Source organism: Mugil cephalus, chromosome 2 (assembly GCF_022458985.1).
Source record: "Mugil cephalus isolate CIBA_MC_2020 chromosome 2, CIBA_Mcephalus_1.1, whole genome shotgun sequence".
NCBI classification, from domain to species: Eukaryota; Metazoa; Chordata; class Actinopteri; order Mugiliformes; family Mugilidae; genus Mugil; species Mugil cephalus.
Window position 1 is genome coordinate 30,220,573 of NC_061771.1, and position 12,958 is coordinate 30,233,530.

Consider the following 12,958-nt stretch of genomic DNA (forward strand, 5'->3'; position numbering starts at 1 on the left):
TTGTCATTGTAAAGGTCAGCAGGGTTGGGGTAAGAGGCTAAGGACCAATGAGTGTCCTCACTAAGATAGAAGTACAGGAACATGTGTGTGTGTGTCTGTGTGTGTCATCCCTCAGCTCATCCTTATCTGATTTCATGTTCTAATCAAAGGAAAAGCTCCACCTTTCAGGAAAACCCTCCTTGTTCCACAGTAACTCACATCCACCCACAGGTCTTCAACATCTGGAGCACATCTGGAACATCTGCAGCATGTAACACACAGGTAACACAAAGTTTCATGGTCCAATTGTCTTTTTTTTTTTTTTGAGACGTGGCCTGAAAACCTCATTCATTAAATGAACATTATTCTTATGTAAGAATGTTGTGTATATTATGTTTATAATAATGTTGATTTGTCTGGTCTCTCTCTCTCTCTCTTTCTCTCTGCTGTTTCTAGTCAGACTTCAACTCCCATAATACATCTGCTGATGCGTTCAGGTGCCGCTAGTAAGCGTAAGGGAGTTCCTGTGTTCTGTATCAATAATCAGTGAATAATAAATTCCTTGTGGTGAAGTGAAGTTTACTAGAACAACCTGAATAATAACCTGAGGTTTGCTGCCACCTGCAGGAGACTCAGAGATCGGTCTGAGGAATTTATATCCACATCCAGATGAGTTTATTATTATTATTATTATTATCTGGTGGATTGTTTTGTTTTCTTCTTCGTCTGTATTTTACTACAAAGGCTTAAAAGTGCCTCAAGATTAAAAGTTTTACCACTGACTGTCTCGGACAGAGGGACAGAAAAAAGACAGTGGACTGTTGCTTTTCATCAGCCGGACTTTATTGACCAATCAGCAGCTGAGTCAGTGACAAACGGACCAATCAGAAGAAGGGGGCGGGGTCACTCCACTTTGGTCCTCTTCACAGCTCCAGGTAACCTGTCCTGCAGCCTGGAGACACAGAGACAAAATAATGTCAACGTCTGCCTGGTAACCACGGTAACTGGTTAGCTGCATCAATATCGATATCTACTTATGTACAGTATTGAACATAAAGACATTTCATATAGTTTTGTAATACATGTGGTATCTACATTTATAAAATGTATATGAAATTATTTAAGTTTTATGCTTTAACTTTAATTATTATTCATATTTATATCCATTATTGATGCTTTTCTGTGTAAAGTTTTCAGCATGTGGTTTTTGTTTTTGATTTATTTATTTGTTTACTTACTGGTCTACCTGTTCCGCTTTTTCGCATTTTTTCTCTATTATCCATTTTCTTTTCATTATTTGCACATTTAAAATAAAGTCTATCAATCAATCGATCAATCAATAATAGCAGTAATAATGGTAATTATAATGAGGCAGCAATAACAGTAACGATAATAGAGTTTGAGCTTCATTTACTTCAAATGAAGTAAATGAAAGGAAAGGGATTAAAAGTAGATACTGGTGCTAATAATAATAATAATAATAATGATAATAATAATTATTAACACACACACACACACACTCAGATGAATGTGAAACAAACATGAACTCACTTCTGTAGAAAATCCTCGAGTTTGGTTCGAAGCAACTCGACGTGTTGATCAATCTGAGTCTAAACACACAAACAAACACAAACACACACACGTTTTGTAATGGTTGTCTGGTTCTGACACAGAGAGCTGTTTGTAGTTCGTTACCTTCTTCTTCTGGTAGATGAGCGGCGTGGTGAAGAAAATGACGTCAGCTGGAAACAACAGAGAACGTTAGAAAAAAAACAAACAAAAATGAAAACGATTCATTCTGAAACAGCCACAAAGAAACAGACTCACCGAGAATCAAGATGGAGACTCCGTTAAAGACGGCACCCACGTAGGTCAACACCCACATGACTGCAGCCAGCTGAAACACGACAACAGAGACATGAAACATGACAACAAGCAACTGAAACACAACAACAGAGACATGAAACATGACAACAAAGAGATGAAACATGACAACAGAGAGATGAAACATTACAACAAGCAACTGAAACATGACAACAAAGAGATGAAACACGACAACAGAGATGAAACATTACAACAAGCAACTGAAACATGACAACAAAGAGATGAAACACGACAACAGAGACATGAAACATGACAACAAGCAACTGAAACACGACAACAGAGACATGAAACATTACAACAAGCAACTGAAACATGACAACAGAGAGATGAAACATGACAACAAAGAGATGAAACATGACAACAGAGAAATTAAACATGACAACAAAGAGATGAAACATGACAACAAAGAGATGAAACGTGACATCAAAGAGATGAAACGTGACAACAGAGACATGAAACATGACAACAGAGAGATGAAACATGACAACAGAGAGATGAAACATGACAACAAAGAGATGAAACAACAACAAAGAGATCAAACATGACAACAAAGAGATCAAACATGACAACGCAGTGATGAAACACGACAACAAAGAGATGAAACAACAACAAAGAGATGAAACATGACAACAAAGAGATGAAACATGACAACAGAGAGATGAAACATGACAACAAAGAGATGAAACATGACAACACAGAGATGAAACAACAACAAAGAGATGAAACATGACAAAAAATGACAACAAAGAGATGAAACATGACAACAAAGAGATGAAACAACAACAAAGAGATGAAACATAACAACAAAGAGATGAAACAACAACAAAGAGATGAAACATGACAACAAAGAGATGACACATGACAACAAAGAGATGACACATGACAACAAAGAAATGAAACATGACAACAAAGAAATGAAACATGACACATGTTTTCATGTTCGTATAAACCTCGGATTAATCCTGACCCTGAACCCTGAATCACAGTCTGTGTGGAGACGTCTCTACAGTTGTCTGTCTGTCTGTCTGTCTGTCTGTCTGTCTGTCTGTCTGTCTGTCCACCACCATGACTGTTTATTATGTCTGCCAGACACCTGTGCTAACGTTAGCACCGTGCTAACACTCGTGAGGCACCTTCAGAGAGTCGACCAGGTCTTCAACCAGCAGCAGCCTCCTGGCCTGACAGCTGAACCAGTTCAGGTGGATCAGACTCTGATCAGCGATCTGCCGCACAGACTCCGAGGACACAGAGATGTCCTTCTCCAGCAGAGACCTGAGGACAGAGGACGGACGAGGACGTTACAGCGTGTCACTGTGTGTCGTTGTTGGGCGTCTCACTGTGTGTTACCTGAACGGATGACCTTCATCGGACTTCTGCACGGCCTGGATCACTGACTTGTAAATCCTGCACAGAGGAAGAAGACGCTCAGACGACATCACTTCCCAGTCGTTTACCTGTCTGCCCCGGAGCCCCGCCCACCTGAAGGTGATGGTGACGGAGAGGAAGGCCAGCAGCAGGTAGGACACCACGCTGATGACTGACAGCGTCGCCACGGAGACGAGGACCAGCAGCGACAGGCCGAACGCTGCCGCCGACTTCTTGGGTTCTTTCCAGTGGACGAGCTGTAAGGCTGCAGAGACAGAGAGACTGAGGCCACGCCTACCCGCAGGGCATGATGGGTAATAACTAAAGGTCCTAGTCTGGTGCGTCACAGAAACAGTCCACCTTTAGTTTAGGACAGGGGGTGGGGCCCGGTTTAAAAAATGAGAAAGTGTCCGAGGGTCAACGGTCCCTGACAACAATAAAAAACAAACAAAAACGCACATAAATATCCTGTTTTTTTTAATATATTTTCCTTTATATGTAACAGACAATGAAGCTACCACATGTAAACATTCAGATAACCACATGAGTCACCCCCCCCAACCCCCTCCCTCCTATAATCCAGGAGGTCATGTGGATCTGATTAAGGACGTGGACCTGCATTCCTCAGAGACCAGTGTAAACCTCTCACAAGGTCCTTGTTACTCGGTCTAAACATGTTTGTATCAACTGTGCCCCTTCAACGTATTTGCTTCCTGCAGAAATGTTCTACAGTTCAAAAGAAAAACGTTTTGACCTGAATGCTGAATGTTGACGAAGAGAATCCAGTGAAACAGAGGAAACGCAAATATGAGGCTCGTGTATTTGTTTATTCAGGGAAAATGAACCAATGTTACATATCAGTGAGGTCCACCTCTAGGTTAACTTCAAGGTCCAGTCAGAGTCCATGTGTCCATCACTGTGATGAGGTTCAGTTCCTGGTTTAGTTTAAATGCATCAGGGATTTGTCTCAGTCTGATCTTCACATGTTTGTGTTGAAGTGAATGATGACAAACAGATGAAAGGAGCTTTGTGAGGAGCTCAGATATAAAGAGTTGTTGTTGCTCGTCAGGCTGGAAAAGGTTCCACAACCGTCTCTAAAGAGTCTGGAAGCCACAAATAATCCACAGAGAGTCAGACAGACTGAAGCCAGCCATAACATTATGACCACTGACAGGAGAATTAAACAACATTTAAACCATTTTGTGACACTTCAATGTTCTGCTGGGAAACGTAAGGACCTGGCATTCATTCATATGGATGCACCCACCCAGACCAGACCAGACCAGACCAGACCACAGCAATGACAATTCCGTGATGAAGACACAGACACACAAACAAAAACGCTATAAGAGCAACTAAAAACAAAACATGAAGAACAGCATGTTGATCTGGCCTCCAAATTCACTAGATCCCAAACGGATCAAGTATCTGTGGGATGATCCACAGAGGCCCCTCCCCTCAAAGACCCCCCCCCCCCCACTAACAACAGGACACCCTCAAAAGACCCATGTCCATCCATTCTCTGATGAGTCACAACAGTTTTGGAGGCACAAAGGAGACCTACACAATATTAGGAAGGTGGTCATAATGTTATGCTGGATCAGCGTGCACCTATAACAGTGCTGAGTTCGTCACTGAGGCCTGATTAACAATCAGCTGATCCATTTACTAAGACCGGGACAATAGAGCTTTGTGTCGTTACCTCTAAGCTATATTCGTTAGCATTGTTAGCATGTCACTAGTTAAACGTCTTTAATATTTCAGGTTCTTTCTTCCACATTAAAAACAAACAAAAAAAAAAACATTTTTAAAACATCTTAGACACAATCAGCTGCTTTCAACCAGACGGCCATCAGCTGACCCATTACGCTCATGAGCCGGTGGAGACCAGGTGAGTCCACTTACTTGTGTGTGTGAGGTCTCTGAGGGAGGACGAGGAGTTGTTGGAGGACGACGAAGAGTCAAAGCTGCTGCTGGTGGAGTCGGCCATTTTCTGCTCCTTCTCCTGCAGGTGTCGGTCTGAGAGTGAGCTGGAGGTGGAGGCGGCGATGGCGTCATCTCAGGGGGCCCGGGGTGTGTGTGTGTGTGTGTGTGTGTGTGTGTGTGTTCTCCGTTCAGGATTAACATTCAAAACACAAGCTGGATCTGTTGTCATAGCAACCCCCCCTTCTGTGGCGTCCATCTTGGTTCTGACTCATTACACCTGTAGACAGTCGGACTCTGATAGAAGTCTTTGTTCAACCCTTTATTCATATGGCGTCGACAGCAATACAAGCTGGTGTTGACTGGTCATGTGATCATACTGTGACAAACAGGAAGTAAACGGATTTAAGAGACAGAGAAGAACAAGAACCAGGAATCAATGATATTCACAGGAGAAACTTCAAACAAAAAAACAAAAAAAAAAAACTTCAGTCGTCTGTAACAGAGCTCCCTGAGGGCGAGTGACTATCAGAAACAGAGAGAGAGAGAGAGAGCGTCAGTCTCCATGTTGATAGAAACCAAACTGGACCAGGACCAGGACCAGGACCAGGACTCACCTTCTAGTTGGAGATCCAGAACGAGAGCGACCCATCGACCCGGACCTGCAGACACACAACAGAAATATAATTCGCCTGTGAGGCAGACGGATCACCGTGGTAACACCTACCTGCTCCGGCCTCGAGACCTGGACCTGGTTCTGGACCCGGTTCTGGACCTGGAGAACACAAGCAGAAGGCTTCAGTATTAAAGCTGGTTCTAGCTCCGCTGCAACCGTGGCGACAGAAAGAGGGTCTGACCTGGACCTCCTCGTGGAGACGGATCTGGATCTGGACCGACGAGGAGAGAAAGACCTGGACCTGGACCTGGACCTGGTGACACCATCAACAGGTGAGAACACCTCCAGCAGATTAAGAGTCTCATACCGGGCAGGGCCAGTACCGAGGGGCATCAGAACTGAATCTAAATGATCCCTGCAGTCGGTTTCTATGGTTTTGCCTGCAGCCAATCACGGCGAGCGTTCTTTGATTCGATGCACCGTGTGATTGGTCCATCACTACAACACCAGGAGCTTTTCACGCTGCCTCTGTGGTGGATTTGGCTGCTCAGCGTTCAGAGAAGCCACCAAAACGCTCCAAAGTACGGCTGAACTACACACCTGCTGGTTTCCAGGAAATGTATAAAATACAACAAGATGATTTCGAGGAAGACTGGGAATACGAGCAACGTCATAAAGACACGGAGTCACCTGAGGGTGGAGGGCAGCACTGTGTTTACAACCATCGATCCCTTCACGGAGCGTTTAAATAGCTACTATGCTAACTGTACTCATCCTCTGTGAGTTAAAACATTTATTGCTGAGTAAATCATTTGTTGTAAGCAGTTGTGTGTGCTAACGCTAACTTTCTTGCTAACTGTTACCTAACTTAATAGATCCTCAATGTTTGATGAGGAGCGTCACCGTGTTAGAGAATATTGATTCATGGTTGTGATGTTGATGAATTACACACGTTTATATGGACAAACCCACCATGACAGATTCTGAACCGCGAAAATGAAGCCTGAAGTGGGCGGAGCCATGTTGGATGAGCTTTACTCCGCCCACACTCAGACACTCCAAATACGGACATGGAAGTCGTATTGGGGGCGGAGCCTGGACGTTGAGACCCGCCCACCCAACTACCTGTTAGCTCAGGCTACCACCCGTCAATCAAAGCATTAATGTCCTTAAATATGCTGAATTTTAGTCAGAAACTAATTCACCCCTCGAACAGTTTTCTTGAATTATGGAATTAACTATTGCGATTAAAATCGTTTTTTTTGTACCAGGCTTTAAACATGTTTAATGATGCTGTAAAGTTGTCTGTGGGGATTTGCTCCCTAGTGGTGCCTCAAGTGGCCACTTGATGAACTGCAGTTTTTGGGAGTCCCATATGGACTTCATCGCTGAGACCTGGAGGTTACACAGCCCAGATAATACCTTCTTCTTCAGTAACACTTCATTTAAACAACTGGTTGTTTTCTATTCACATGATTAAAACTGAATGAAGTAAAATAAATAAAGAAAGAACTGAAGTTCTCAGTTGGTATCGTTAACTGGTATCGACTTTTTTCAAGGATACCCAGCCCTACCACCGGGGACTCACCTCCTCCCTCGGCTCCTGCTACGACTCCTGCTGCGTGAGTGCCGCCTCCTACGGGACCTGGACCGAGACCTGGACCTGAACCAGAACCCAAAGAGCGGCAGTGAGGGGTGGAGCGAGCCGGGCCGGAAATAAAGTGATGAATAGTTACTCATGCAGGTAGAACAGGTGTAAGACTGGACTTTAATGGTGATGAGATAAACCTTTTTCCAGGTCGGCCCTCTTTGGACCGGGTCTAGCAGATCTAGACGATCTAGAAGATTTCTAACGTCGACCGTACTGACACCCAAATCGCTTGACTTGATGGAAGCAAGGCGGGTTTTTCTAGAAGGGACCGCCGTCCAGCGGGTCTCTTCCTCGTTACATTACTGACGGCCAAATTAGGGGGACGGGGCGCTGGTCTGAGATCAGTTCAGCCTCAGCTCGCCAGAAAAACACTCTAGTCATGAAAGAGCTTTGGATCTGAAAGGTTTGGACCAGGAGTTAAAGACCTCACATTCAGCCAGAAAGAAACACGTTAGAGACACTAGCAGACCTGGACCCAGCAGGACCCAGTAGATCCCAGCAGGACTCTGCAGGACCCAGCAGGACCCAGCAGGACCCAGCAGGACCCAGCAGATCCCAGCAGGACCCAGCAGGACCCAGCAGGACCTAGCAGATCCCAGCAGGACTCTGCAGGACCTAGCAGGACCTAGTAGATCCCAGCAGGACCCAGCAGGACCCAGCAGATCACAGCCTAGCAGACCCAGCAGTAGAGACCAGCGATCCCAGCAGGACCACAGGACCCAGCAGGACCTAGCAGACATGCACCAGCAGATCCCAGCAGTAGGACCGCAGCAGCAGGACCCAGCAAGCAGACCCAGCAAGCCAGAGGACCTAGCAGCAGACCCAGCAGAACCCAGCAGGACCTAGCAGGACCCAGCAGATCCCAGCAGATCCCAGCAGGACTCTGCAGGACGTCCTGCTGGACTCAGGTCTGACAGCTTCACTTTCATACAAACATTTCTGAGACATCAGAGACAAAAACAGTTGAGACCAAACAGAAGTTAAAATAATAAAAGTTAATTAAACATTTCATGTGAGACTGGACTCTGTTAGTCCTGTTAACAGCTGGTGATACTGTTTCATCATCGTCGCTAAGCGACCGGGCCTTTCATCAGACGTGACGTCGCGGCGGTGGTTGTCGTGGTTACCTGCTCCTCCGGCCCCGGCGGCTGTAGCGGTGACAGTCGTAGGCGTAGTGGCCTCTCTCTCCACACTCGTAGCATTTGTCGTCGGGGTCGAAAGGTCGACGTGTCGGGGGCCGGTCGTGCCGAGAGCGCCGGGGCATCCCGGTGGACTTCTCAACCCGGACCCGGCTCCCGCAGATCACCCTGCAACCAGATGATTCACCCCAATTAACCTTAATTAACTACATCTCAACACAGTTTTTATTCAACAGAATAATTCACCTCAATTAACCCCAATTAACCCTTAATTAACGTACTAAAATAAACTTTAATTAACTAAAGACACACCTCCATCAGATCAGTTTTCACCTTTAACGATTGAAGGTGATTAAAATCCATTTTAATCTCCATAAATTAACTCTAAAATAATTTTAATGTGATAGCAGAGGGCGTGAGTGTTTCCAGGTGTGTGATGACCACTGACTTTCCATCCAACCCTCTGACGGCGTCGTCTGCGTCTCGGGGGTCTTCGAACTCCACGAAGGCGAAGCCCGGAGGGTTCCTGGCGATCCAGACGGTTCTGAGGGGTCCGTAGAACCCGAAGGCCCGCTCCAGCTCACCTTTACCTGTCCCCGTCCCCAGGTTTCCCACGTACACTTTGGTCTCTGGGGGACACAGAGGAGGACAGTCCAGCCGTTAACGGCCAATCAGAGAGAGGCCTGCTATGTCACAGACATGGAGACATGTGATCAGTGGGATAGTAACAACAACAGCAATGAGAAGAAGAACAAGAAAAATGATTATTATTATTAGTATCATAAAGTTGAGTGTTCAGGTGAGTGTTGACAACTGATTTTCCGCAATAATAATAATAATAATAATAATAATAATAATAATAATAATTAACATTATTGCTATTATTATTATTATTATTATTATCATATAGTTGAGTGTTCAGGTGAGTGTTGACAACTGATTTTCTGTAATAATAATAATAATTATTAACATTATTGCTATTATTATTATTATTATTATTATTATCAAATTAATAATCATTATCATCTCTTACAGGAGAAGAAGACGATTGGACTGAATCCCAACATGTCACAGATCAATAATTATTCATAATTTAATTATTCATGTCACTAGGAGCCAGAATTTAACTAAATGTTGAACTAAATTGAACCAGTCCTCATTAAGCCAAATATTATAATGGTGGCATTTATATAACATGAAATATCAATATGATTTAGTCATAAATTCTGATTATAAAAGTCATAAAGTATCATTATAAAAGTCAGGAGGGACGTCAACAAGTATAAGATATAATCAGGTTTAAACTACTCGGGTCTTTGTTCATTAAACATTAAATGACACTAAAGTCGTGTTGTGACTAATGACCGCTGCCGTCCGCCCATGAGGGACACATGAGGGACACATGAGGGACACATGAGGACACAGAGCGGGTTACCTCCTCCATACCGACCGTGTCTGGACATCCTCACCCCGGGTCCACGGCTCCACACAGTCCGACCTCTGTGTGGAGGTTAGCTTAGCCGCTAGCTTAGCCGTTAGCTGCTCAACGGACCGGAAGTCAACTGAAACTATTTCCGGTTAGAGTTTCATCTTTTATTCAATTTATTTAATTGTATATTTTGTAATTAATTGACCCTATTAGATACGCCGAGCTCTCTGTTTTATTTTATTTTATTTTATTTTATTTTATTTTATTTTATTTTATTATAAGATAAGATAAGATAAGATAAGATTTATCCATTTTATCCGTCCCACAATGGGGAAATTCCCCTTTTCCCATTTTATTTTGTTTTATTTTTTATGTTTTGTTTTATTCTATGTTGTTGATTTTTTTTATTCTATTCTATTATGTTTATTCTATTTCTATTATATTTTGTTCGGCTTTCTTTTATTCTTGTTTCCACTTTATTTTATTTTATTTTATTTTATTTTATTTTATTTTATTTTCAGATAAGATAAGATAAGATAAGATAAGATAAGATAAGATAAGATAAGATTTATCCATTTTATCCGTCACACAATGGGGAAATTCCCTTTTTCCCATTTTATTTTGTTTTACTTTTTATGTTTTGTTTTATTCTATTTTGTTGATTGTTTTTTTTATTCTATTCTATTATGTTTATTCTATTTCTATTATATTTTGTTCTGCTCTCTTTTATTCTTGTTTCCATTTTATTTAATTTTATTTAATTTAATTTTATTTTATTTTATTTTATTCTGTTCTCTTTTATTCTTTTTTTATTCCACTCTGGTCTATTTTGTTCTGTTCTGTTTTATTCTATTCTATTCTACTCTATTTCCTGCAGAGGGCAGCAGTGGCCATCTTTAAATCTACAAAGCGGAACCTTTTTGTCTCCGTGTTTCTTCCGGACGGCTGAAACACGCGTACCGCATACAGGAAGAGTTCCGTTTTGATGTGGACGTGATGCTCGGCTGGACTCTGCTCGGTCCGCTCCAGTGGCTCCGGTATGTCCACAAACAGGTGAAGGTGAAGACGGGGCTGGACGAGGAGCTCCGCGGCTGGTTACTCACCGTGGACCCGGTGTCCGCCAGGTGTGTGGGGAACAGGTGGCGGTGGTGTTTTCATGTAGAGAGGGATGGACGGGTGATGTCTATATTCATAGCTGTTTTGAGATTTAAAGCGTCAAAGCCTCAAAGAAAGAAAGAAAAATTAATAAAGTCAGTTTGAAGCAGCTTTACTAGTAAAACTTCAATTTATTACTTGACTGTGATCATTATTATTTATCAGTATCTTGGATGCGGTATACCGGTATATTTCAACATCGCGTTAAAAATGTGCATATGATAATATCGTTTCAGATAATATCGTTGTTACTTTACATGTTGCACCTTGTGGATCCTCTGTTTATCGGTTTTATTGTATGCAGAGTAGAGTTGCTGATATTTTTAATAGGGCTGTCACAATATCGGATTTTCCCTTCACGATTATCTTGGACGAAAAGATGTCACGATAATGACATTATCACAACATCAAAAAGAAAATGTAAATAATAATGGCAAGATCCGGGAAATGTATCTTCGTCTTAATGTCATTTCGTCTCTTTTGGGAGATGAATCACACTTAAAATATTTATGTACAACTACAAGTAAAATAAAATTGATAAACGGATGATCCACAAGGTGCAACATCTAAAATAACTACGATATTAACTGAACCGATATTATCATATGTACATTTTTAACACGGTGTTGAAATTTCATTCTTTAATACAGTGACAGCCCTATTATGTACATTTCTGTTGATACCGTCTTAATATCGTTATTGTGAAGTGAACGTAGACGTTTGTTTAAAAAAAAAAAAAAAAAAAAAAAATTCCAAACTGTTCTTAATCTCCAGTCGCTGGACTCCTTCATTGTTTTTGGAAACTGTTTTTATTTCCTAGTTCTTTTATTTTGTAGGGTTGTCTGGATTTTTTGATATTTTATTAAAAATGTCAAATTTATTATTACTATTTTCATGATGTCGATGAGAAGTTTTTATTTTTAATTTTTTTTAGACAGAGTTTTGAACAAGTCTTCTTCTGGAGAGTGAAACAGGTTTTGGAGGCTCAGTGTCAAACGTCTGACCCGGTCTCTGGTTCTGTCCCCCCCCCCCCACACACACACACACAGCATGGTCCTGGTGACGTTCAAGGAGGACGGTGCGTCGGTTCGGGTGGTGATGGGTCACGCTGTGGAGGAGGTGGAGGTTCTGCAGGAGGCTGACGAGGAGACGGCGGAGCGGCTCAGAACCGCTTTCCTTCCTCAGAACTCCCCCAGTCTGGACCCGGATGAGGTCAGGACCAAGAGGGGGACGGTCCTCCGGTGGCTGCAGCAGAACCGGGTCCCTGTGGAGGAGGACGGAGACGAGCTGAGGGTGGCGGGGGTTCTGACCATCACGGCCCCGTTCAGACCCGAGGACTGCTGTAGCTCCAACCAGATCATCCTGGACCGCATCCAGAAACTGATCCAGATCCAACCATTACCTCTAGAGACTGATCCAGATCCTCCAGAGACGGATTAAAATCCAGCCAGGACCCTCTAGACTGACCCAGAACCAAACAAAAAAACCACCAGAGACTGATCCAGATCCAGCCAGAACCCGTAGAGTGGTCCCAGCACAGTCTTAAATGAATCATCCTGAACTGGTTCTGGATCTGGGGGTGCAGCTCCACCAGTGTTTACATTAGACCAATAAATTTATATGTTTATTTCCAGCTGACTGAATGTTTGATATATGTCTTTGTTACAGTTTTTATTCATTAGCATTAGCATTAGCATAGCCAGCTACACCCTCTCTCTCTCTCTCACTCACTCACTCACTCACTCACTCACTCACACACACACACACACACACACACACACACACACACACACACACACACACACACACACACACAC

At 42.9% G+C, this 12,958-nt stretch overlaps 3 protein-coding genes across 6 annotated transcripts; 1 reads left to right on the top strand and 2 right to left on the bottom strand.

Moving 5' to 3' along the window:
* Nucleotides 1-800: 800 nt before the first annotated feature.
* On the bottom strand, nucleotides 801-5,364 carry LOC125003679 (reticulon-3-B-like). Its single transcript, XM_047577755.1, has 8 exons — nucleotides 5,134-5,364; nucleotides 3,343-3,493; nucleotides 3,211-3,267; nucleotides 2,997-3,135; nucleotides 1,807-1,876; nucleotides 1,675-1,721; nucleotides 1,531-1,589; nucleotides 801-931 (listed from the first exon to the last, which is right to left on the bottom strand). The coding sequence occupies exons 1-8, from the start codon at nucleotides 5,216-5,218 to the stop codon at nucleotides 883-885; spliced, it is 657 nt and encodes a 218-aa protein (XP_047433711.1). The 5' UTR covers nucleotides 5,219-5,364; the 3' UTR covers nucleotides 801-882.
* Nucleotides 5,365-5,458: 94 nt separating this feature from the next.
* Nucleotides 5,459-10,102, bottom strand: LOC125003677 (serine/arginine-rich splicing factor 7-like). 4 transcript variants are annotated; one of them, XM_047577751.1, is made up of 8 exons: nucleotides 10,008-10,102; nucleotides 9,006-9,186; nucleotides 8,546-8,725; nucleotides 7,356-7,430; nucleotides 6,009-6,080; nucleotides 5,879-5,926; nucleotides 5,769-5,813; nucleotides 5,459-5,676 (listed from the first exon to the last, which is right to left on the bottom strand). In XM_047577751.1, the coding sequence occupies exons 1-8, from the start codon at nucleotides 10,018-10,020 to the stop codon at nucleotides 5,640-5,642; spliced, it is 651 nt and encodes a 216-aa protein (XP_047433707.1). In that variant the 5' UTR covers nucleotides 10,021-10,102; the 3' UTR covers nucleotides 5,459-5,639. The 4 variants fall into 4 exon arrangements, with proteins under 4 accessions (XP_047433707.1, XP_047433708.1, XP_047433706.1 ...); XM_047577752.1 differs by having other exon boundaries at nucleotides 5,459-5,530; nucleotides 9,993-10,090; XM_047577750.1 differs by having other exon boundaries at nucleotides 9,993-10,090.
* Nucleotides 10,103-10,926: 824 nt separating this feature from the next.
* On the top strand, nucleotides 10,927-12,779 carry gemin6 (gem (nuclear organelle) associated protein 6). Its single transcript, XM_047577756.1, has 2 exons — nucleotides 10,927-11,110; nucleotides 12,191-12,779. Exons 1-2 carry the CDS (start codon nucleotides 10,983-10,985, stop codon nucleotides 12,579-12,581), a joined length of 519 nt encoding a protein of 172 aa, XP_047433712.1. The 5' UTR covers nucleotides 10,927-10,982; the 3' UTR covers nucleotides 12,582-12,779.
* Nucleotides 12,780-12,958: the final 179 nt, after the last annotated feature.